The sequence below is a fragment of the Rhinolophus sinicus genome, linkage group LG04 (genome assembly GCF_036562045.2).
Source record: "Rhinolophus sinicus isolate RSC01 linkage group LG04, ASM3656204v1, whole genome shotgun sequence".
Lineage (NCBI taxonomy): Eukaryota > Metazoa > Chordata > Mammalia > Chiroptera > Rhinolophidae > Rhinolophus > Rhinolophus sinicus.
In genome coordinates, this window is record NC_133754.1 from 139,557,586 (window position 1) to 139,574,971 (window position 17,386).

Genomic DNA, 17,386 nt, shown 5'->3' on the forward strand with positions numbered 1-17,386 from the left:
TTAGTCGGACATCCCTGTCAACATGAGGAAATGCAAAGCCCAGGCCTAAATACCTGGTGCTTCTGCCGGCGCTTCCTCTCCTGCTCAATCTTCTGCTGCTTCTCCAGTTTCTCAGTCATGCGGGCTTCCCTCAGCGTCTGGCGCTTGCTGCGTTTGTACGCTTTGGAGTTGAGAGCCGTCTCGAGGGTTGTGTCCCGTCGCATGCAGGCCACCACTTCCTGTCTCAACTATCAAGAAGAAAGCAGTAAGAGAGCGTCCCCAAACAGGGGCACTCCGGAACCCTGCCCTTCTCTCGTTTCCATTTAGTGGAGGCAGAATGGGGACTCTACAAGTTTCTCAGTCACAGTTGGCCTTTTAGGAAAATGAAGGGACCAAATCATACCAAATGTATGTGGTATTCTCAAAAATGGTCTAACTTTTCTTTCCAAGTAATTCATAAAAAAAAAAAAAAATTATAGCAGCACTGCAAAAGTAAAAACAAAGAAAACAGTAGATGTCCTGGCCTTCAAATAAGGTAATTCATTCTATTTAATTATTCTAATGATACCAATTAGTTAATAAGCTTTAAATATTTTTTACTTTTAAATGCCTTGCTAACATTCTTTTTGTGTTTAAAGATTAATTTAATGATGCTCTGCAAAAAGAATAAAGACATTACTTCTTGTTCATGTACAATAGCACCAGATACTCAATGTTAACTCATAGTTTCATATAAAAGATGGAAAATACTATTTCACTGATATGTGGGATATAAAACTAAAAACAACAAAGGAAAAAGACAAACAAATAAAGAAACAAAAACTCATAGACAAGGATAATAGTTTAGTGGTTACCAGAGGGTAAGGGGGGAGGAGGATGGTAGATGAGCATAAACGGGATCAAATATATGGTGATGGAAGGAAAACTGAGTCTGGTGAACACACAATATGATATATAGATGATGTAATACAGAATTGTACACCTGAAATCTATGTAATTTTACTAACCATTGTCACCCCAACAAACTTCAATTAAAAAAAAGAAAAGATGGGAAATACTAGTATTGGCTTCCTCCCACTGCTAACAATGATGTTCTTTGCTAGATATCCAAATTTTATTCTATATTATGGACTTTTTTTAGATTATCATAAATATTAAATATAATTACTTACCCATATTATAGGTTATGTGGTGGTAGGTAGTGGGAATCGGGAATATACATTAAAATAATAATTCCATTGAGTCTGAAATCAGTATCAATTACAGTTAATTTCTTTGGGAAACTCCTCAGATAACAGCTTTCTCAGTAATAGCAAGCAAAAATCAGAGAGCAGTATGAGAGCCCAGGATAGTGAAGATAATCTTATTCCTAAAAACATACCTGGATACTATCCTTTTAACAAAATTGTATCTAACATTTTATCAATGCAGTGTATGAAGTCACCTACAAGAAAGTAAATGGAACTCAAGAGTTTGTCTTTTTTTTTTTTTTTTTAAGCTCTCATCTACTCTCACAAACCTATGGCCAAGTTTTTTTTTGTGTGTGTGTTTTTTTTTAATTAAATGTATTGGGGTGACATTGGTTAATAAAATTACATAGGTTTCAACTGTACATTTCTATAATATACCATAATACATCATCTATACATTGCATTGTGTATTCGCCATCCAGAGTCAGTTCTCCTTCCAACACCATATATGTGATCCCCTTTTCCCTCTTCTACCATCCCCTCTCCCCCCTTATCCTCTGGTAACTTTATTTTGTTTAATTTAACATCTAGTCTACTCTCACAAACCTATGACCAAGCAGCAGCCAGACACACTGATTCCCTCTTGTGATGTTATAACCAATAAGGTAAATGTACTCCCAAGTTCATATGATAGAAGCAAGTGATTTTAATCACATCCACCAACAGACCAAGTCATGCAATATAACACTTCTAAACTACTACTTTCATGCCTTTTGCATGCCCAGAGACCTTCACCAAACAAACCCATCTGACTGGCGACAAACAAACTCTTTTGGCTGAATGAGTCGGTGTGCAGGCCAGGAGACCTGCACCTTTTGGGTTCACAACACAAAACTCACCAAAGTGGAAATTAGCTCTACTTCATTCCACTAGTTTCCTACTGAGTTAGCAATTCTAAAACACATCATAATGCTAGCTCGTATTAGTCAGTGACTATTAAGAACCATAGCAGGAACAATATATAATAATTCACTGATTAGTCAGTATGTGGGTCTGATGGGATCCAAACTTGTCTTGTGATGAATAATCAACAATTACAAAACAGTTTTATGTATTTCCATAGATGCTGTGCTATTAATTCAGTAGAATGGCTATCATACTTGTTACAATTATTTTCATGGTCATGGCTAAGGTTATATACATTTGTGTCTAATCTACTACCTTACTGTTTTTCTTTAGTCATAAAGGCAAACACGAGCTGTCTCATTTGTTCTCAAGGTTTCATCCACGGTAACAAATGCCAGACTTGGACTTTGTAAACCATAATGCAGGAGAAAAAAATGTCTCTGATGTTCAGAAGAGAAAAACAGAGTAATAAGCAGTTCATCTTCATTACTTTAAGTTCTATGCTGCTGGTCTAAAAGACACACTATCTTACTAAGTTTATGTCTTTATAACAATATTGAACAGACTTAAGGAAACACACAGATCTCACACAGTTACATTGATTTCCTACATCTCAGATTTGCTGGGGAAAAGGTATTACCTGACGTTGGAAATTGAGTAACCGAAGTGCTTTCAGTTCCACGGTTGCTTTGGTTCGTAAATCTGGTGGCAAAGAGCCAGGCAGATTTTCTAATTCTTGTATCCTGTGAGCTATGCGCGCCTGAAGTCTAAAGGAGATAATAAAATAGGGGCAGGAGAGGTGGAAATAATACATTACAATTTAGTCTTAAAAGGTAAACAATAATCTTAGGTTTAAGTTCATGGCAAAACCTGTTCCGGACACTCATGGCTGATTTCTGACACCCAACTAGATTTTCTGATGTTAAACAGAGAATAGCTACCATGGCATTCATGCAGACAGATGCTATACCTTACTTAACACTCTGGTCTTGTACATAACCTTTCTCTAACACCCAGGAAAGAAAGCTCATGATGTATCTAGGAGGAAAATCAAGTGCCATTGCTCACTCTGAACACAGAGAGAAAATGAGAGGCAGGAAAATCTGACTTGCTCCCAAACGCCCAGCCAGCCCTAGTGCAGGGCTGAAACACAGTTTTCTTTTCTAACTTCTGGTTCTGTCCTAAGGCAATGGGGCCATTTGCCCTCCTTGCCAAGATGCTGCTGACTACGGCTGTCAAAGCTGAGTGAACAAGAGCAGTTTTAGGTGCTGAAGTCACAGAAATCAGCCAACCCAAAACATTCAGAGAGAGCCCTGCCAACCACAGCCACTTCCTTTGTGCGCAGTGCTTGCTGGAGAAAAAAGAAAAGGCAAATTAGGCATTTTTAAAAATCAGGTTTGGGGCAGCAGCAAATAGCAACGTAAACAGTATTTAAAAACTAAGAGTTTCTGCTGGGGATTCTCATTTTAGACACCATCAAAAATATAACCGCAGGTAGCTCCTCATAATAAAGGCAAAATAAAAATAAAAGGCACCTCACTTTCTTCGTTCATTTGGGATCCATTACTGCTACCCATATAAACCAGTTTTAGAATTCACCTAGATCCTTTTCTTACAAATAATTACATGCCATTTAAATCTATTTTTAAAACTATCTCCCCCAAAATCTGGGGCAAAACTGTCTCGGAATAAACTTCAACAAAGAAAGAACAGTAATAAAAAAGGCAATAAATTAAACTTAAGGTTAACTGCATTAATTGAAGTGCATTTAATGCACCATTTTATTTCTCTCTCTCTGTCTGTCTCTGTCTCTCTCTCTGTTTCTCTCTCTCTCTCTCTCTCTCTCTCTCTCTCACACACACACACACACACACACACACACACAAAACCCCCCCTACAAGGTATAATGGTCTTATTTTACTGATGAGAAAACAGAAGTTTGGAGATATTAAGAAACATGCAGACTTCACAGAGCTAGTAAAGAGGGAGCTAAGACTGAACCCTGCTTTGTCTGACACCAAAACCACTGCAGGGACACTGCAGACAATTAAAATACACTTTCTGAGAACATTCCTGGATCTCAACTATAAAAGTTGATAATTAAAGAGTTTGTTAACAATTAGTATTATAGTTTTGTCCATCTTTATGATATATATATTCATATGAAAAAATAAAACCTTCTGTAACTTAGATGCCGCAAAATACATGAATATTTTATATAACTCAATTATCAAAATAAGCGTTTTTCAAAACTTAATTTGCTTTAGGTAGAAAAACAAAATGTCATCTTCAAAATTGTAAGTTATAGTAAAGGAAATGCATTGTTTTTCATTGACTCACTGAAAACAACATTATGACAGATTCCTATTTTATATGGTACATACATGCTATTGATTCTGATTTACTGAATGATTTATCATCATAATGTGTTATTATAGTATTATCATGGTTACCATGCTGTTATTTCAAGTATGCACACCAACACAAACAACAGTACTTTTAAATGGCTTAACTGTGCAACAGACTAAACATTTGTTAGTTCAAACAACAATAACAAACTTTTACCATATTACTCTTTCAGTCAAATTGTTCAAACTCTTCCAATTTTCTTTGATATTCCTTTTACTATTGATACTCACGAGGTTATTATGTTTTTCTTCACTGTATGAAACAAACATCTATACTTTATCCAGTTCAATTTCTTAAACAGTCACCTAGCCAAAAATCTCTAAATATAGCCAACTGATGATACATCTTAACAATTAGGATATTAAGAGAAAAATCGATTGTGAATTTTCTTTTCAAATATATAATTTGAAGGAAAAAAAACTAAACTGAAACAATTTCACTTTTGTAAAATAAGGCCATAGCATAAGAAAAATTAAATGTTATAATTGGGTGAGATGGAGGCCGCCGACATGTTATTGTACTTCCTTGGTTCTAGATTTATTGCGGACCTTTTTCATTTGAAAAATCCCAGAACCCAAACCATGCCTTCGTATTCTGGTTTATTCTCTTTGACAAAGTGAGTCAGGTGCTAAATGAAAGAAATAGCTGCTTCTTTCTTAATCTTCTCAAGGACTATGGAACTAGGCTAAATAATCTCAGGGCAGCTGGACAGACTGCAGAGATTAAGATCACACTGAACTGGGCAGGTGGGAGTTGGGGAGTGGAGAGCGGAAGTGAGGAGGGGGGAACTCGGGTGGATGGAGTTGGGTGACTGGGGCACTGGAGTGGGTGGGGACCTGGGGAGGTATACTTCTTCCTGAAATGACTGCTTCTCCAAACGGCCTAGTCATGTGTCAGCGAATTTCAGATTCCCCAGCACAAAAGAATCTCTTCTTAGGAGAGGGAGACAAGAAGTATAAATTGCAAACTGTAGGGGAAGGGTCGTTTCCATAGTAAAATTATATGCATTCAATTCAGCACGTGGGGGGTGGGGGTGGGGACAAAGGTACAGGAGGGGCTTCTTTAACACACAAAACTATCTTTTTGTGGGGGTTGCTGTTAATAGAAATCTTTATTTTAAATAATGCTTCTCTCCAGACAATTTCATCTTCCTAGCAATGGGATTCAGCAGGCAGTCTGATAAAGAGATTCAGGATTCTAAACTTCCCGAAACAACAACAGAGGTAATACTGCATAACTGCAGGAGACTCATTTAGTGTCCTCACGAGCACAGAAAATTGAAGCAGAATTAGGTCGCTCAGGTTTTTCATACAGATTGAACAGTAAATCAAGAGGGGTGACTGTTCTGGCAAGAAAAAGAGTCCCATTAAAGGCAACAGATATTTGTTCAGGTCCAGAGGAGAAGTTTATGATTCCTGTAGGAGAGTTATTTGAACAGAAAATGACACTGGTACATTTTGTTCCTTCAAGGAGCTGAGTGACACTTTTAAAAAAAGAGAGAGGGAGACTGACTTTTTGTAACTCTTCTGATAAAGCGGCCTTTGGCAATTTTTGAGAAAGCTTTTTCAGGGTTGCAATGGATACCAGGGCAGGATAAAAAACACAGTAAGCAGACTATGCTTGCTTCCTGAAGCAAGGGGGATATACTACTGTTTTCATACTAAATTCTAACTCGATACCAAAGAAGGCTGACAGAATTCAAAGATGCTCTTCTCAAATAAACTGCAAATGTGAAAAATATCTCCCATGCAAACATTTATGGTATTAGTTTACATGCTAACGTAACAATTCCTGGAACACTTGTGCCAAACATCTAACTCTAAATGGAAGAACCGAAGTATATTGACAGGGCAAAAAAAAGTGTGCCAAACACACACACACACACACACACACACAAAAGAATTAGGACTATCTCTGATACTTACTACAGAGAAAAGTAATAAAGGTCTATCATAAGAGAAAGATGGTCAAAAAGATCCAATTTAAATGAGAAAACAATGTTTTAACTAGAGACTGTACAGATCTGAGGCAAAATGTTCATTTGCAGAAATTTATTTATGCTATTACGAAATAAAGAAGGTCAATTTGTCAAAACCCTGATTTTATGATGAACAAGGAAAAGCAACCATGTGACTTAAAAGTTAAAAAAAATTAAAATTCTGACAATTTCCTTTCAATTTTCATAGACAAGGTAAGTGATATTACAATGGTCAAAGAAATGAACATCTGTTAAAGAATTTCTGACACATGATTTTTGCTCAAAATAAGTTTATAAAGTTGTAAAAGAGGTGATTTTTTTTTCTTTTTTAGACCTTGCTCAACTCCTTCATCAGACAATAAGATACCCTGGACCCTTCCAGTTACCAGTACTAAAGGCTATAAGCCAGTCTCTCAGAGGGACAAACGGAAAAGAGTTTCTTTGTTGTCTTTTACAAGTGACTCACGAACTTAATCTAACCCTAATCCCGGCAGGTGAACAATTCATCTTCATATACGCAGAAGCCAGCTACTGCTCTATAACTAAAGAAGATAAAAGATGCTCCTGCAGTGCAGCCAGTGCAGACCTCTGCTGCTTCTCAAGATGGCCATGGTAATTTCATTCCAAAGGACCCACCAGCTTTTTGGACCCAGGGTTGCCAGATCAATCATTTTGCAGCTTTACAAAAGAGGAGACATTTATTGACTAATAATAATACGGAAAATAGCAATTCTATCACATTCTACAATGCTTCGAATTTAAAAGATATTGACTAATACTTTTTTTTATTATTATTGATACAGGAGTGGAAGCCAAAAGCTTGTCACACACTCGAATAGGCTAAATACAGTATACTTAATACTATATTTTGGGAGCTCATCCATTAAGATCACTTCCAAAAAAAGGTACTAAAATGAACTCACTAAAAGAAAGGTCTGCAATTAAAATCTGGTAAAAATAATCAAGAAAATCTAGGAGTCAGTAAAATACACACACACACAACACAACATGGGCTGAAAAAGACAAAGGTCCAGATGTATTTCTAGGTCCAGAGAGTGTCTATGTTATGAGAGCATTTCACATGCCTTAATAAAGGTACTGGTGGTAGCTTTGTGCCTTCAGGGTAGGGAAAAAAATGCTAGATTTGAGGAAGTCAGAATTTTAGAGTAACTAAATGATACTCACTGTCCCATTTACTGTCTTAAAAAATACTCTTTTATAATCAATAGCATCATAAAGAGAGGACTGCATATAAATAGTTTTTCTGCCCCAGATAAGTATACTATGCTGATATTTGATTTTACAACACAACAATTACTCACCCAACAGAATCTGCCTATCACCACTGAAACACCCATTGAAGGGTCAGTCCCTAGCTCTCTAGGGAATATCTAAAATGCTGGAGACAACAACATGAAAGCTCTGAATTGAGGATTAGTAATCGTAATGAGACTAAGGTTACACTCTTCATCCAAAAAACTACACACATTTAATGGCAAAAGTTACTGTGTTTCAGAGTAATTCAAAGCTGATAGCTTAGTATTTTAATCTAATAACAAGTAAGTCATGCATTTTTCAATAAAGTTTAAGGTCATGTTTTAAAAGGGAGCCCAAACATTATTTACTAACATTCCCTATAATTTTTAAACAAAATTTCTTTTAAATTAAATCTTATTTGGGAAAGTAATAATAATAGCTAATATGTGTAAAATGTCTCAGTGTCATTTTATCTCCCCCCAAAAAGAAAGAGGTACTCTAATACCTACCCTCTTTAAACAAATGAGAAACTGAGTCACAGAGTCACAGAAAAGAGATGTAACTTGACTAAGGTAACACAATTAGCTAAGTGACAGAGCATGCTTTCTGGCTAACTCCAGAAACCACCATCGTAGCTTTGTTTAAATTTTGACTCAGTACTTACTGGGTTCCTTTTTTGGTTAACATTAATTATTTACATCAGGGGTCTGCTAACTACAACCTGCAGCCTGTGGGGCCAAATTCGCCTATTTTTGTAAATAGAGTTTTACTGGAACATAGCCAGCCGATTATTATCTATGGCTGCTTTCTCACTCAAAGGGCAGAACTGAGTAGTTGTGAAAGAGACGATGAGGCTCCGCAAACCTGAAAATATTTCCTTTATGGCCCTGTATAGAAAAGGTTTGCCAACCCATGGTAGAGATAAATGTGTCAAATCTGGTGAAAATTAAGTTTCTGGAGGAAGAGTTTAAATAAGGACCCCCTATGAAGACACTTACATAGGACTTACTGCTAAAGTTGGACCAAGCCATAGACCAAAAAAAAAATGCATGAATTAAAACAAAGAATAGATCATGCCAAGCTACCAAAGAATGCTTTAGTATCATGAGCTGTGTCACTAAGCAGAAGATCAGGCCAACACAAAACACTCAACATCTGACGGGCTTATAGTCATCACTGAGGGACAAGCTGACAAACTAGAACATGGCACTGCATAAGCTAGGTGTGAGATCATCATTTTCTTGAATCCACAGGAATTCCAGGCTGGGCTTTTGATTTCCACATATCCAGTGCCTAATACAGTGCCTGTCACAGGAGCTGATAAACGTTTTCTGATTGAATGAGTGAAAATCCGTCCTGTCCCCCAGAGCCATCAAAGGGCCCCCACCTCTCCAACCCCAATGGGAAACAAACTGCAACTTTGTTTTGAAATCATTCTCATAGCATGAGTTTTGACCTGTGTGATTTTCCTTGTCCCATAGAAAGGAATGACCACAACACTAGGAAACATCGCACCCCCCTAGACACAGTGGTACTTGAAAGAACACAGTAGTTTAGCCCCTTTTAGGGCAGGGGTGCATTACCTGTATTCCCGCTCCTGCAGAATCTCCACGGGGTCCAGGCCTTGGGGTTTCTGAATGGGGCTGATCCGGCTCTGCTTCTGCTGCAGCTGCAGAATGGGCGAGGGCTGCCCCGGGGCCGGCTGCGGCACGGAGGGTCCAGGCACCGCGGCTGCAGGTGGCTGCGCTGCTGCGGGGGGCGCAGGTGAGGGCCTGCCGCTGGGCGCGGGCACTGGCAGCTTCTGTGGGGTGCTCGGGCCACTCAGCTCCGGCCCGGGGCCTGTGGGACAAGAGCAACATGAGCAGCTTGGGCGGGTCATTGCCCTGTGTCCACACCGGGCTGCCCGCTGCCCCCCTAGGGTCCCGTGATGGGATCAAGTAAATGTTTTAAGAAAAAAGGGAAGGAAAATAAAAGGGGGGGGAGGGGAGGAGAGGGAAAGGGAGGGGAGAAGAGGGAAGGGGAGGGGAGGAGAGGAAAGGGAAGGGGAAAGAAAAAGAAGAATCTGGCATCTATCCCCACAGGAAAATAGCATTCACTAATGAACATTAGTGAAAATGGTCCAAAAATGACTCTTAAGTAATACACTGATTAAGGACTGGACTGCCAGCTTTTAATGTAGACCTGCAGTAGGTTTTTAAAAAGAATTACAGGGTTCAAAAAAGTAAGGGAGTCACCTAACAGTCAGATGCAATTTGGGTGTGGTCCTAAAATCACATTTTGCACACTGCAGGGCAAGCCCCTTTTGGCAGACCTCAGAGCCAACCTGGAAGTATCCTGTGTTAGAACCACGCTTTACAAATGCAGCCAGCAGCTTACCAGGCCTCTGATGTGAACTCCAAGGGGCAGGCATTTGTCCTTAGCGATGCAGAAAGTATATTTCAGACTTAATTTTTTTACTACATATTAGTGCATCTCAGAACTTAATTTTTTTACTACATATTAGAAAATATTTCTAAAAACATTCAATATAAGGGGAAAAGTCTGCTCATTTCACCTAATAAAAACTAGCAAATATTAAGATTGAGAGTATTTTTCTCATGTTATCAGAATAAAGGGATACACAATCAGCAAGCTTCTCAAAATGCACTTAATTTAAAGCAATTGTTTGCATTTAATTTCAGAAGTTTAAATTGGTAGGTAAAGACTTAAAATAAGAAGTATTCCATCTCTCCTCCTAGGTGAATTTTTACTTCAAAACTATAAGTAAGACTAGTGATGCTACCAGATGAGTTAGTAAACTAAAAAATATCAAAACAAAAATCGCATGAGCAGATGTTAAAACCTCTCACAGACATTTTCCAAAGTATTTTCAATATATTTTCCAAGAAAAGTTAAAATTATTAAATAGTAACAAAAATAAGTCCATATACTTCAGAGTAACTTAATAATTAACCATACAAAGACATAAATTATGAAAAATTAAACATATTTATTCAATTTCCAGCAAACACCATTTAGAAATGGGCTTAAATGACAATACAAGGATGGCTATACGCAAACTTTTTGACAGGAGGAATGTGAAGAACTAGAACAAATTGCTTAGGAAACTTGCGTGCGTGCGTGCGCGTGCATGAGGTGTTACCGTTGTTCTTTTTTCCCCTTCTGAAATTAGGTAAAACTTTCCCAAAGATGTAGAGCTAGATAAAACTTTTTAAAGTAATCTGTAGCCCTGGTTCTGGGGTTGATGAAAAATTCTTAAGGTAAAAACACTTATTTTTATTTTTTATTCTAGTCATTGTAAATGTGCTGTCATAATAAAGACATTCTTTTTAGTTAAGTACATTCCGATTATTTCTGAATGGGTGGTCTTTTACATAATTTTTAGCTTTTCATAGTATTTCATATTTAGAGTTTCTTTCATCCATATATAAGAAACCAATTTCTAAACATTAAATCTCAGGGTTAACAATGGAATAAATTATGCAGGGACACTTTAGAATGTTTTTTCCCTAAATTTCTTTAAAACAGTAGATTTTTCATTTGGGTTGCTTTAGTTCTGATCTAGCCAAAAGAGAGGAAATAGAGATTTCTAATATTTCTTTTAATTCTCTGCGATTCTATGAATCTCCTTAATAAGCTCAAAAAACTGGTAGAATTAAATATGTTTGAAGACTTGGTATAAGCATACTAAATAATGAATTTAATACATTTAAGCCCTCTAAAAAATCACCACCTTTAATAAAAAGAAAATCAGGGTCTTACTGAGAAGATAATATCATAATAATTACTTTAAATTCAATTCTGAAAGTGTTTTTCCTCCTTTCAAAGTTAAAACAGTTCATCAACAAAAGCCACAACAAGGTGGCCTGTTGGCTCAATGGTTAGAGCGCAGTGCTCATAACAACAAGGTCGTCAGTTCAATTCCCACATGGGCCAGTGAGCTGCGCCCTCCACAACTAGATTGAAAATGACTTGACTTGGAGCTGAGCTGTGCCCCCCCCCCCCCTTTCCCAGATGGACTGAAAAACATCGACTTGACATGGAGCTGATGGGTCCTGGAAAAACACACTGCTCCTTAATGTGCCCCAATAAAAAATAAAAAAAAAATTTAAAAAACAAAACAAAAGCCACAACAGTGCAATAGTATTACACTTTCAGTTATTCTAGGCACTTCTAGGTTTCAGTTATTCTAGGCACTTTTCTTCTTTAGCATTACAGCCTGTAAATACTTATGTAGAAGCCTATGATGACTCCTTGAGGTATTTTTAAGTCACTATTTTAAAAACCTCATTTAATTAAAAAAAAAAAAAAAAAAAAAAAGGTATCCAGAGCATGTCTGTCTGATACCCGTGGTTCTGAATCTCGTCATTTTCAGCCTATGACTCTGAACTACAGCTGATACATACATGGCTGGCCTTCTTTAACTGATAACTGTAAAGACATCCTTATCTGGTTGAATGATCCTTAAACTTGAGAAGCAGAGAGAGATGCAAACATGGACTTATATATTCAAATCTCCCATTTAAAAAGTACTACAACTTGCCATGCATTAAACAGGCACATTTAAGGCACCCGGCACCAAAAGAACCGGTAAGGTTCACCTCAGCTCTGTCACTGCTGGTTGTGTGAGCCTGAGCAAGTTACTCAATCCCATGTGCCTCTGTGTTCTCAACTGCAGAATGGCAATAATAACAGCACCCACCTCACAGGGTGGGTAGTGAGGATTCAATGAGACAATGTGACCATGCGCTAAACACTCAGCTCTTGTCATTTTTACTGCCACCAAGGACATGAAGGTAGAGAAACCTAGTTTAATTGCTCAGCTTTACAGAAAGACTCCATGGCAAAAAAAAAAAAGGCTTTTAGGAAATTTGGTACTGTATCAGATGGAAACTTTGGGAGTCCTCCTTTCTATAGCAGACTTCAAAATGTTTCTACAGTTAATACAACTCAGCACAAATACTCCGATAACTTGGCTTGCCATGTGCTTCCTGTGAATCTGCTATCAGAGTCACAAGCAAACTCCTTTTCTAACTAAACACCACAAGATCATTTACTGTGTGGGTCTATTTTCTACTCCCTCCAACAGATTATATAAAAACTTCTATTTACAGAGGCTGGGGAACTGAACACAGCCTGCTGCAATTAGACATGCCCAGTGTGTCACTACCTATCCTTTAGGTTTTATGCCTGTCCCTCAGGCGGCTTATAAAAGTTGAGTTGCCCAACTGGACTTGCTCTCTATTGACAGAAATCACCTCTACAACAGACACTCTTGGTCTGCTAAATGAGTAAGACTCTCCCTGGTATCTTCAAATGGAAGACAAATTACATTCTTTAGCTTATCTCCTACTCCCTCTCCAACGTAAACAATTGTCAGAGGTACAAAATGTGTCTGCTTTCCCTTTAGGCCTCACTTTAGAAGTCAAGGAAGAAGTATGCCCTGACACTCCTGAGGGGCATCCCAGGGCAGCGAAGAGAGGAGGGGGTCTTTACCAGATGCACCCTTATGCTTGATTTTAAGAAACAGGGAAATAAACTCATTAAAATACGTAAATCTCCCATGAACAGAATTTCTGTGCATTCAATTCCCAATTTGCCTAGGACACAAGATATTTATGCAAATAACAATTCTGTGCATTCAACGAAGATTTAAGTGGTTTCCACAGGTTGAAAAACTAAATCTAATAAAGTGTATTTAACTTGAACATGCCAAGAAACTTTAGATTACTAAAAAAAAGTAGGGGAAACAGGAGAGGGACAAGCACTGAAAAAAAATTAACAATAAAACTTTTACTTTCTACCATAAGGTCTTTTCTGCCCCCACAAAACCCCCAAACCTTTTTCAGTTCCTATTTTGAATGTTGCTTTAGTCTCTAAAAGGAAAAATGAATCAAAATGAAAAGGAAAATGGTAGGTTATATCTGAGTGGAGCCCAGAGCATGCAAGGACTGAAGAGTTATTTGTTCGTTGTGCAATTCCTCCAGTCAAACTGTAATTCTCTGGTGGTATCTATGATGATGTCAATTCTGGTGATTTATAACTTTGAAGTAGGTTTGAGCAGACCACCCCAGCCAAAAAGACACTTTTCACACATGAATAACGCTAAAAAACGGGACATAAGAAAAATGAAATCACAGCTATCTCTAGATAAGTGGACATACTTATACTTATTTTTGTCCTGAAATATTAGTGGAGGTATTTATAAGCAATTACACTTTTTATTTAAAAAGGGGGGGGGGGGGAAGGAACAGAAACAATAACAATAAAAGGTAGTATTAACTTAAAAAAAATTTTTTTTCCTTATTTTGACTTGTCCTAAAAGCCAATTCAAATAAATGATCTTTGTCAAGTAAGGTTGTCATCTCCCTATGAAACCTGAGATTTGGGGAAAAGTTCAGCAATGCTGTCAGATGCAACCTCCTTCCCAGGGGCAGGGATGGGTCTGCTCTATTTGAAGGAGGTATCTTCTTTCCTCCTTCTTTCGTGGCCTCCTTGCCCACTTTGTCATAAAACACTATCTGCCCAAATATTTTCATTTCTAATGAAGCTTGACTCCTGGAAATACAAAAGACATGAGTAGGGAGTAACAAAACGAATTCCCCCCAAATGACAGGGGCCTGGTAAGGAAAGACAGAGGCACTGGAGCTGGGTTAAAAACAAACAAACAAACAAACAAACAAACAAAAAAACCAGAGCCCTCTCTTCTGGAAATGATCCAGAAAATGCACAGGATTGTGTTTATTAGGATGTGAAGTATTTGTTATGTACAAGTGTCCAGATAACGGAAACTTCATACTTTAACCTATCCAGAGAAAACAACACCCATGGAAGGTCATCCTACAGCCCCTGCACCTCTGAATCCTATCAGTGGGATCAAGCCAGACTACCAGAAGTCCATACAAGGACCATCTCGTCTCCACCCATGACATAATGCCACAGCTTCAGATTTGATGCCAGGGTATGTAAAAAGTAGGCCGCGTGGATTCTGTTACTCTAATTATTATGAACAAACGTCATCAGTGCCTATATCCTGCAGTGAGTGCCTCTTATGATAACGATAATTTAAAAAACTAATTCCACAAGAGAAATCTACTTTATACTCTTATGTTAGAAACGGGTATTCTGTCCTCTGTGAACTGGGAAGCAACTTCCTTCTGAATGATGAGAATCAGGTACCTGACCCTGTCTCCTTTCCTGACTGCCAGGAAACTTGAGTTATGTTGGAAGCTCAGATGCAGCAACCAGGAGAACTCTGGTGGCCCCTACAAGCCTGGCCTCAATTTCTATTTCCCTTTATATCTGATTTTCTACTTCATAATTAGTTCACTCCAGGTATGTTTCTTGGAAGCCTCCCCGAATGCTTTTCACAATAAAATGGGGTAGACATGAATAAATCAACAAACAGAATGGCTTGAGGAGAGCAAGCCGATTCGAGGAGTGCGTTTTGGCGATGGAATGTGCTGGGTTGCAGGGGGTGTGTGGATGGGCTTGAAACTCTTGAAAGGGAATGCAAAATCATGGGGGATAGTGCTTTTTACCTAGGTCTGCAGCACGCACCAGAGTCCCCAAAGGTTAAGAAGCACTGCTCCAGGATTCTGTAGCAAAAAAGACTAAGAATCTCGGCCAACTGAGTGAAGGCAGATAAGGGAGCCAGCGAGGTACAACAAAAGGCCAAGTCAGCCCTGGGCTTATACCAACCCCATGCTTCTGCGCAGTAAACAGTCTTTCTCATCCAAGTTGGACCATCACATTACTCATCTGGTTGCATATTAACCTACCAGATGGTCTGCTGAAGCTACCAAGGGTCTGCGGCGGCTGCGGCGGCTGGGGCTGCGGTTGTGTCTGTTGCGGCGGTGGCTGCTGCTGCTGCATGCCAGGCAACGTCCTTTTCCCCTGGACTGCAAGCTGCAGTGTTTCAGGGAGGTGCTGGCCCCGGGCCAGCATTTTGTAAGCTAAAATCTGAGCTCTCAGCTGATGCAGCTGGACAGGACTAAAAGGCGAGGGACCTCTGTTGGGCTGGTTCATCGCCTGTGGATCGCCCTGGATCAGGGGCCCTGGTTGGTTCGGTGGCATCTGGGGCGGGGTCGGGCCGCCTCCCGACGACAGAGGGCTGGAGATATGCTCTGCAGCTCCCAAGGGAGATGGGTGCGGTGACATATAACCTACGAGAAAACACAAAAGGAGATCACAGGCTGCCCCTGATGACCCTGGAATAGAGGCATTCCTGAATGTTTTGATAATTTTCTACAACAGCACTGTCTGATAGAAATTTAAAGTATATAAAATGTAATAATTATTTAATTACATATAATTTTAAAATGTACATATACAATTAAAATTTTCTAGTAGCCACATTAAAAAGTAAAAGAAACAGACAAAACTAATGTTAATATTTCGTTTAAATCAAAATACCCAAAATATTATCAATGAAAATAAAAAATGATTAAAGAGATTTTTTACATTCTTTATTTTTCATGCTAAGTTACAGCACATCTCAATTCAGACTAGCCACATTTCAAGTGCTCAATAGCCACATAAGTCCTACAAACTAAATTGTTAGTGGCTGTTACACTAGGACACCTAAAAGGAAGGCACCAGGGGTTAGTATTACACATTAAAAGCAGCTCCAACCTGCAGAACAAAACCTGAAGGTGTCTACTATATCACAATGTGAAATGAAGGGTCTCTTATGGGGATAACAAATAGTATTTGGTTTATTACTATGCATATTATGAATAACTTGCAGTTATTGAGGGTCTCCAGTGTTGTAGGCAGTATGCATAGCACTGTACACACTATCTTCGTTGAGTTCTCTCTCTGGAAACAGAGCCTGATGGAAGGATTAAGTGCAGGTGATTTATATGGAAGGTGCAGGGACACTGGCAGGGGATGGAAAGGTGATACAAGGAAGGGAAGGCAGCCAATAAGGAGTGTGTTATTAACCCAGCTGCTGCAGTGGGCGCCTAAAGATTAATCTCATGCAGAAGCTTTGCGACAGAAGGTAAGTAACTTGCCTCCAAATTATCCTAGGGAAGGGGTGACGAAGCTGGGGTATGTATACTCTAGGGACCATCAGTCACTGCTTATGTCACTGGCTATGACTCTAAGGATAATTAGTTCCCAGGGACTTTCCATGTGTTGGTAAGTTGGACATAAACAGACTGAAGGCAAGATGGTGGCCCAGCCAGTGGCTATCAGGCTGGTGGGAGCACAGAAATGGTAAGGAGAATGAAACAGATATGAATGGAGCATACATTATTTCTTTAATCCTCAACATCCCAGAACATATATATATATATATGGTCACCTTATGTTTTTAAAATGAGGAGATTGAGACTCAGAGAGTAAGTGAGTCACCCAAGGTCACGCCATTAGATCTTGGCAGCTCTCGGATTCAAACCAAGCTTCATCTGATTCCAGTGAGTATATTCTCTCCATGGTCTAACATTAATTTGGTTTTATAAAAATACCAACATTAATTTTGGTTTTAAGTTAAAGACTGAGAAGTTTAAAAAATCTTCTAGAACATTATGATATAACATAAAAATGAGAGTAATTTGTTGGGCTATAAGAGATCTCAAGGAAATTTGAAAGTACTTTTCTTGGTGAAAAGAAGTCAGAATGCACAAAAATGTCAAGGAACTAATTTCAGAAGATGAACTGT

The 17,386-nt window shown here is 38.6% G+C and overlaps 1 protein-coding gene across 9 annotated transcripts in view; it reads right to left on the reverse strand.

Annotated features, from left to right (window-relative positions):
* Positions 1-17,386, reverse strand: part of SMARCA2 (SWI/SNF related BAF chromatin remodeling complex subunit ATPase 2) — a 165,177-nt gene that overhangs the window by 123,532 nt on the left and 24,259 nt on the right. For all 9 annotated transcript variants that reach the window (XM_074330501.1, XM_074330508.1, XM_074330504.1 and 6 more), the window contains exons 4-7: positions 15,501-15,884; positions 9,303-9,558; positions 2,716-2,842; positions 54-227 (exon numbers count right to left, since the gene is read on the reverse strand). In XM_074330501.1, the coding sequence (XP_074186602.1) occupies positions 54-227; positions 2,716-2,842; positions 9,303-9,558; positions 15,501-15,884 (941 nt within the window). The remainder of the gene's footprint in view (positions 1-53; positions 228-2,715; positions 2,843-9,302; positions 9,559-15,500; positions 15,885-17,386) is intronic.